At 38.0% G+C, this 9,031-nt stretch overlaps 1 protein-coding gene across 2 annotated transcripts in view; it reads left to right on the forward strand.

Moving 5' to 3' along the window:
• Positions 1 to 9,031, forward strand: part of LOC110335694 (contactin-associated protein like 5-3) — a 514,066-nt gene that overhangs the window by 55,157 nt on the left and 449,878 nt on the right. For both annotated transcript variants that reach the window (XM_029531381.1, XM_021217999.1), the window contains exon 2: positions 5,432 to 5,536. In XM_029531381.1, coding sequence (XP_029387241.1) covers positions 5,432 to 5,536 — 105 coding nt within the window. The remainder of the gene's footprint in view (positions 1 to 5,431; positions 5,537 to 9,031) is intronic.

Here is a 9,031-nt window from a genome sequence, read left to right on the forward strand (position 1 = left end):
AAAAAAAAAAAAAAAAAAAAAAAAAAAAAAAAAAAAAAAAAAAAAGGAAATAGAAATAATTTAAAAACAATCACAAAACAGGACAACACTGGTGATAGAAAACCTAGAAAGGAGACCAGAAGTCAAAGATTCAAGCATCACCAACAAAATAAAAGAGATAGAAGAGAGAATCTCAGGTGCAGAAGATGCACATAAGACATTGACACAACATCTGGACCATAGATTTTCAGAACTGAGAATTATTCTTGGTAGATTTTTGTTTTGATAAGTACGAAGTGTCTTCCTTGTCTTTTTTGATAACTTTTGGTTGAAAGTCGAATTTATTCATCATTAGAATGACTATGCCAGCTTGTTTCTTGGGGCCATTTGCTTGAAAACAATTGTTGTCCAGCACTGTATTCTGAAGTAGTATCTGTCTTTGACACTGAGGTGAGTTTCCTGCATTCAGCAAAAGGCTGGATCTCCTTTACCTAGTCCGTCTGTCAGTTTTATTGGAGAATTGAGTTCATTGATGTCAAGCGATATTAAGGAATAGTGATTTTTGCTTCCTGTTATTTTTGTTGTTAGAAGTGAAATTATGTTTGTGTGGCTATCTTCTTTTAGGTTTGTTGAAAGAAAATTGTTTTCTTGCTTTTTCTAGGGTGTAGTTTCCCTCCCTGTGTTGGACTTTTCCATCTATTATCCTTTGTAGGGCTGGATTTATGGAAAGATATTGTGTAAATATGCTTTTTGTCATGGAATATCTTGGTTTCTCCATTGATGTTAATTGAGAGTTTTGTTGGGTGTAGTAGCCTGGGCTGACATTTGTGTTCTCTCAGGGTCTGTATGAAATCTGCCCAGGATCTTCTAGCTTTCATAGTCTCTGGAGAGAAGTCTGGTGTAATTCTGATAGGTCTGCCTTTCTTTGTTACTTGAACTTTTTCCCTTACTGCTTTTAATATTCTTTGTTTGTGTAGTGAATTTGGTGTTTTGATGAATGTCAGAGGCGTGTTCCACCTATAGCCTATGCATCTCAGGATAGTTCTGTAGGCTTCTTGTATGTTCATGGGTATCTCTTTTTTTAGGTTAGGGAAGTTTTCTTCTATAATTTTGTTGAAGATATTTCCTGGCCCTTTAAGTGGGGAATGATCACTCTCTTCTACACCTATCATCCTTAGGTTTCATCTTCTCATTGTGTCCTGGATTTCTTGGATGTTTCGAGTTAGGAAATTTTGATTTTTGCATTTTCTTTGACTGCTGTGTTAATGTTTTCTATGGTATCTTCTGCATATGGAATTCTCTCTTCTATCTCTTATATTCTGTTTGTGATGCTTACATCTATGACTCCTCATCGCTTTCCTAGGGTTTCCAACTCCACAGTTGTCTCCCTTTGCAATTTTTTTATTGTTTCTATTTCCATTTTAGATCTTATATGGTTTTGTTCATTTCCTTTGCCTGCTTGATTGTGTTTTCCTGTAATTCTTTAAGTGATTTTTTTGTGTTTCCTCTTTAAGGGCTTCTACTAGTTTACCTGTGTTCTCCTGTATTTATTTAAGGGAGTTATTTATGTGCTTCTTAAAGTCCTCTATCACCATCATGAGAAGTGAGTTTAGACCCTCATCTTGCTTTTCTAGTGTGATGGTGTATCCAGGACTTGCTATGGGGGTGGGTAGGTGGGGGCTGGGAATTGGATCTGATGATGCCAAGTAACCTTGGTTTCTTTTGCTTATGTTCTTATGCTTGCCTCTTGCCATCTGCTTATTTCTAGAGCTATCTACTTTCTCTATGTCTGACTGGAGCCTGTCCTTTCTGTGATCCTGGTTGTGTCAGAACTCCTCAGAGTTCAGCTCTTCCCATGATCCTGTGTTTCCGGGATTGTGTGATCCTGAGATCCTGGTTTCTTAGAGCTCTTAGGAGTCAATTCCCTCTTGGACCCTGAGATCCTGTTATGACAAAGCTCCTGGGATCCTGGGATCCTGGGATCTTGGGATCCTGGGATCCTGTGGTCCTGGGGATGTCAGAGTGCCTGGAAGTATAGCTTCTTCTGGGTGTTGTAGGACTGGCTGAGGAGTTCATGAGGCCCAAGGTCTGTTCAGTGTGCCTCTGCTCCTATGATCCTAGGAGTTTTAGAGTGCCTTGGAGTGGAGATTCCTCTGGGTGTTGTGGGACTGGCTGTGGAGTTCATGCCCAAGGTCTACTCAGAGCACTGGTACAGACCAGAAGGAATCCTTGCCACTGGTTGAGCAGAGTTCCTGGGTGTCCGGGTCCTGCTAGTCCCAGTTACTTCCAGTGTTGGGGCTGATGTTGTGTTCTCTTCACCCTGATACTGTGATCCTGTGAGGGTTAGAGAGCCTGGGAGTGGATCTTCCTTGGAGTATTGTGGGACTGGCTGAGGAGTTTGCACTGAAGGTCTGCTCAGGGCACCAGCCCAAACTGGAAGGACTCTATATTTCTTCATATTTATTTGCTTCCTTTTTTAGTGCCTCTACCGATTTGAATATATTTTCTTAGGGATTTATTCATGTCTTCTTTGAAAGCTCAATCATTTTCATAAGATTGGATATAAGATTATCTTCTTGTCCTTCAGTTTCATTAGGATACCCAGGGATTGTTGCAGCAATATAACTGGGATCTAGTGGTACCATATTCACCTGGATCTTGTTGATTGTGTTCTTATGCTGTCCTTTTAGCATCTGTTATTCCCTGGTGTTCACTGGATGATCCTGATATTGGAGGACTTCTTGGGATGGTGTGGGGAGTTGTTGACCAGCCAATGGAGATCAAAGTACCTGACTCTGCTGACTGTGCCTCAGAAAGATCCCACTCTGTAAGGTGTGTCCTGGGTGGATCCTACTCAGGAGGCTCTGTCCCAGTTGGACCAACCTGGGATTGAGGGTTGATCCTACTGATATAGGATTGGTGGATCAGGTTTTCAAGATGATAAGTCTTGCCACCTCCCCCACAATGTTTCCAGGGGGAAGCAGGACACCTTTGGGTCCTTCAAGACTCATCTAGGCTGAATAGGGAGCCCAGAGCTAGAAAATAGTGCTCTAGAGACCCAGGGCAACTCACCTCTGCCTAAACCCACTTTTTAACAAACAAACATTTAACCCTCACATTTCTTTTTTTTAAAAAAATTAGATATTTTCTTTATTTACATTTCAAATGCTATCCCAAAAGTTCCCTATACCCTCCCCCTGCCCCTGCTCCCCTACCCACCTACTCCCACTTCTTCCCCTGTACTGGGGCATATAAAGTTTGCAAGACCAAGGGGCTTCTTTTCCCAGTGATGTTGGACTAGGCCATCTTCTGCTACATATGCAGCTAGAGACATGAGCTCTGGGGGTACTGGCTAGTTCATATTGTTGTTCCACTTATAGGGTTGCAGACCCCTTCAGCTCCTTGGGTACTTTCTCTAGCTCCTTGATTGGGGGCCCTGTGTTCCATCCAATAGCTGACTGTGAGCATCTACTTCTGTGTTTGCCAGGCACTGGCATTGCCTCACAAGAGACCGCTATATCAGGGTCCCTTCAGCAAAATCTTGCTGACATGTGCAATAGTGTCTGGGTTTGGTAGCTGATGATGGGATGGATCCCCAGGTGGGGTAGTCTCTGGATAGTCCATCCTTTCATCTTAGCTCCAAACTTTGTATCTGTAACACCTTTCATGGGTATTTTGTTCCCTATTTTAAGGAGGAATAAAGAATCCACACATTGGTCTTCATTCTTCTTGGTTTTCTTGTGTTTTGTAAATTGTATCTTGGGTATTCTAAGTTTCTGGATTAATATCCGCTTATCAGTGAGTTCATATCTAGGGACTTCTTTTGTGATTGTGTTACCTCACTCAGGATGATATCTCTCAATAGAGGAATGGATACAGAAACTGTGGTACATTTACATAATGGAGTACTTACTACTCAGCTATTAAAAACAATGAATTTATGAAATTTTTGGGCAAATGGAAGTATCTGGAGGATATCACCCTCACATTTCTAATTAACATACCTGGAATTATTTGAAATACAGCTTTGTAGGATTTGTCTGGATAAACAATTATGATCCCATGTTAATGTTCTTTTCAAATAGCAGATCTGTTTCTCCCAATAGGCTACGTAAAAAATTTACCTTGACTGGCACATTTCAAATTGGTTTTCAATAAGGTCTGTCTAGATGTTGTGGAATCATTTTCAATGTTCCAAAGAATCAATTTTGTTCAAATTTTTAAAATGGGAAAATAAAGTTGGCTTTGTAAGTTTAACTAGATGTTTCATAGATTGGTCCTTTCTCTTGTCCCTATCTTCATCATTCACCATCCTACCCTTTCCATATACCTTTTCTTGAGTTCTATTATGCAGCAGGGTATATTGCCAAAGACCCACAAAAAGATGTACTACCTCATGGAAGATTTAGAAAAAATACATTGCTACAGCTCTTTGATGATTAAGTCCTGTAACCTGTCTTGTGCTGTTATATCAAAATATGTGAGATAGACTATAACAAACAGTTGTTGGCTGACATCTCTAGGGAATTAGATAACTGATATCAAGGTGACACTATATAGCAAGGCCAACATGCTGAATCACTATGTGACAGAAGGAAAGAGGAGAGAAACTGCACTTCTAAAACACTAAACCCATGATGGCAGTGAAGCTTTCAAAGTTCCCGACTCTTACTTTATATGCATGGAAATTAAATTTATATGGTAATCTTGGAGTGCACAAATATTCAAACCAGTTATTGATATGGCATATACTAAGGATGAAGACTAAGCTTCTCCATCTAAAATTCAGTCTCTATGGATTAGTGTGAACTTATGTCAAGGCATGTATTTGTGCATGGCCTCATCTTGTTTAATATTATCAAAGCAGCCTTAGAAAGTACCTCACCAGAGAAAGCTATAAAATTATCTATTGAAGTCCCTACCTAACTCCTGTTAGCACATCTGAGACTATTCTGTTTCACTTCCTGTAACATAACTGAGCATATGTGTAAGTATCATATTTTCCGCTTGCTCACACACAAGTTGTAGTAAGAAATGAAAAGTTATCCTGCTTTGAGAGACATATTTAATGCAAGTATTCATGGAAGCTGAAATGGAGAAATAAATCACACCCTGTAAGACATGTTGTGAGGTTTTTGCTGAAATGCTCAACTAAAGGGAAAGATGGATAGCTGGATTTGTAACTCAAACAAAGCTTCCTGAGAATTTTTGTTTATAATATTTACTAGTATTGTGAGACTGAATGCACCCACCAGGCCTCATTTTCTCCATCAATAAAAGGAAGTCATGTGTGTGGGTTTTCAGAGGTAACTGCAAATACACACACTGAAAAATAGTTCCCTACCTTCTTCAGAGCAAATGGTTAATAGAGTGCTTATATTATGTTTCCTGTTTGTGAAAGTTTTTTCTTGCCCATAAAAGCTGACTTTTCCTGCTCTTGCCATCTTTTCAGACAACTGTGATGACCCATTGACCTCCTTCCTCTCACTGAGGGCTTTCTCCAGCTCCTCAGATCTCACTGGAAGGTCCAGCCCAGCTCAACTCAACTGGATAATGGGTAAGTATAATGACTAAGCCCACAACATAGGTTTTACATGAGGACATCATGAGTGCTTAGGAGAGAGAAAGTGCTGTCTACATACGGGTTACATCCAAAGTTACAGTCCAGAAGGAAATCTTGGAGTTTAAGTCTATAGTAAAAGTTCTTCCCAGCATGTAATAGGCAACGTGTTCCTCCAACCCAAAGATCAACTAAGGAATTCATTGTGTTTTGTTGTTGTTGTTGTTGTTTGAAGTACTGACTCTTTAACCCAAGGAATCATGCTTGTTAAGAATGTGCTCTCTCATGAGACCACATAGGTATCCTGAGAAATTCTTTGTGTAGATTTCTATGTGTGCATAGGCTTGCTTACGTACAGATTACATGTGAGTGTATACACATGCTTACATATTTGAAATTGTATGTTGTGTTAGGGGCAGAGGACAACCTTGAGTGATATTTCTTAGGTGTCATATACGCATATGAGAATGAGTGTCTCACTAGCCTGGAGCTTGAAGATTAGCAGCACTGAATTCCTGTTTCTGTCTCCCAGAGGCATTGCAAGCATGAACTACTGTGACAATTTGTTTTGTAAGATAGGTTCTGTAGGATCAAACTCAGGTTGTCACACTTGTACGTAAGATGTAAACACTCCATCCACTGAACCATCCCCAACATTGTGAATTTTTCTTTCTTTCTTTTACCCTTTTTTTGTCATGGTAAGATATACTGAAGAGGATCTTTTTAAAAATATTTGTTTTATTGTATGTATTTTATATGTCAGCATAAATATCTATAAAATCATGCTTCATGGTAAGTTGGATTATTTAAAAATATCTCAAAATATTTAATTTTATTGTCATATTAATATTACTATTTGAAGTGCACATTGAATATACTTAGTTAAAAGCAAATAATAAATAATATGTAATCATACCAGATAGAGAGTACTGTGAACAAATACTTGGTCTGGTTAAACTAAAGTAGTTACACTTGAATATAAAGTCTCTAATGTAGAGACTTTAATGTAAAAATAACTTAGATACTATAATGTTGGATCTTTAGCAATATTTTCATAACATTTTGAAATTGATTTTGCGATATATAAAGATTGATATAGAAAATGAAATTGGTCCCTTTTATAAAGAACTTAACTTATAAAGGTTTAAAATTTGGTTAATATTATAAACATGATCTTAATTAAAAAAAAAATAGTTGTGTGCCAGGATTAGGTGCCGAGGGTGCTTCAGAAGCACAACGGCTGGTGTTAGGAGCCCTGGGACACATATGGATTCTAGCAGGGTGTGGCAGCTGCCTGCAGCACCAGCATTCAGGAGGCACTGACAGCTATGTCTAGAAAAAGCTGACAGAAAAAAAAAAACTAGTCAAATAGTGTGTTTCTGGTCTACAAGAGAGATTACTCCAACATATAAAGTAATGAGTAATTGAGGAATACCAGCTAGTGTTTCCTTTCTGCCCCTTTCATAAAAACACTATGACTAAAAGCAACTCAGGGAAGAAAGGGCTTCTTCAACCCTCCAGATTAAAATTCATCACTGAAGAAAACCTGGGCAGGAATTCAAGCAGGAATCTGAAGTCAGGCCTGCTTGCTGTTGTATTACTTCTAAACAGAGATCTCACTCACTACCAAGGAGGTATAGCAGAAACCATGGAGGAGTGTAATGCTGCCTGATGATTTGGTTACAGTCTTAACAAGCTTGTTAGTACAGTCTAGGACTACCTGTCCATGGGAGATGATATTGTCCACAGTATGCTGCCTTTCCTACATCTGTTAACAGTTAATAAATCCCCTTAGACACATCCTTAGGCACAATCTAGTCAATCACTCAAGAATCTTTTCTTATGTGATTCTAGGCCATGTAAGGTTGATGGTTAAGGCTATTGAGAGTTACATTGATGTCAACTTTGGGCCTTTTCACATATAAACAAGTGCATATAGACCCATATATATTCACACACACACACACACACACACACACACACACACACACACAGACACTGCTCTCATGTGTACACATATATACACACCATACACACATATATACATTTTATATGCAAGTATGGTATATCTATTGACTTTTTCTCATTCATACAAACTCATGACAACTTTACATCACATAGGTGTATTATGATGCTTCTTATATTTTTCTATTTTGATTTACCTTTGCATTCTGAAATACATTTTAGTCCATTGTTGAATTATTGGCATTGTAAACCACAATGGCTTTAATTTGTTAACACTTCAATACTTTATGATTTTGAATCTCCATCAATTCTGATTTATAGATTTATTTTTACTCTTGTAGTTTATTTCATGCTATGTATTACAAGTTTGCTATTATAATGGTATCCATAACCAAAAGGTCAGAGTCATAATTTATTTGGAAAAGCTTCCTAAGGGGAAAAAAAGAAAAGAAAATCCCATCTAAGAATATAGATGTCTCTCATGTGTTTGGTGGAAACAAAAATTTTCATATACAATGAATAGGAATATTTTTCTTGTCATTGTTCCCAAACAATACTGTACAACAGTTGTTTATTTAGCATTTGCAACATACTAGATCTTGGGATGAATGACTGTTCTGTCATTTTATACCAAAATCTTGAATATCTATGGATGTTATGCAGTAGGTTCTGGAACTGAGCCCTAGCAATACTCTTCTAAAAGGAAAAAAAATTCCATCATAGCACTGTGGAGAAACTATTGATATAATATCTTTTTAAAATAATGGTATATGATTAATCTTATAAATTAATAGCAAATTTTATTAATTGTTTTGTGTATATTATTATGTATATGTTTTACTATAGTAAGATATGAATTATAACCTTTTCCCACCAAACAGATTTTCTGAACTTCAGGGCAATGGCATAGTTTGCCTAACATCAAATAGTAGGAAAAGGAAAATGCTTGGGTCATAACCCAACTCAACTGAATTAAGGATTCACGGACACCACTGCTTTACCAACAATGGATTCATTAACCAAGCTGGGAGAGGGACAGAATAGGAAGAACATTTTTTTGAAACTAACCAAGCAGAGCTGACATACCAGATATGATATAGTAGACGGATATCTCAGGCATCTCTGGATGAGCACCAGTCTTGTAGTGTTATAGGGTGAACCAAGTCAGAGGTCCATATTGAGAAGAGCATTTCTACAATAGGTAGAAAGCTATTAGCCAAGCAGGCAGGTACTATTTTTATTTCAGGAAGAAACACATGTTGAGACAGCTTAATACTGTTCAATAAGTGCTTCCCAAGACAGTTAATCTTGTCTCTACTCAAATTATGTGATACCATGTCAGCATTCGCTAGGAACTCCTTATCCTCTTGTGGAGAAGCTGAGGGTCTAGACTTAGATCAGTTGCCTCTCTACTAGACAGATATTTACAGAAGGCAGTGTCTCTACAATGATTAATCATACCTGTCCTTTTCTGGCTTGGTGAGAAGTCTAGGTACTCTACATCAGATGTGTGTGTGTGTGTGTGTG

Source organism: Mus pahari, chromosome 18, assembly GCF_900095145.1.
Source record: "Mus pahari chromosome 18, PAHARI_EIJ_v1.1, whole genome shotgun sequence".
Classification (NCBI taxonomy): domain Eukaryota; kingdom Metazoa; phylum Chordata; class Mammalia; order Rodentia; family Muridae; genus Mus; species Mus pahari.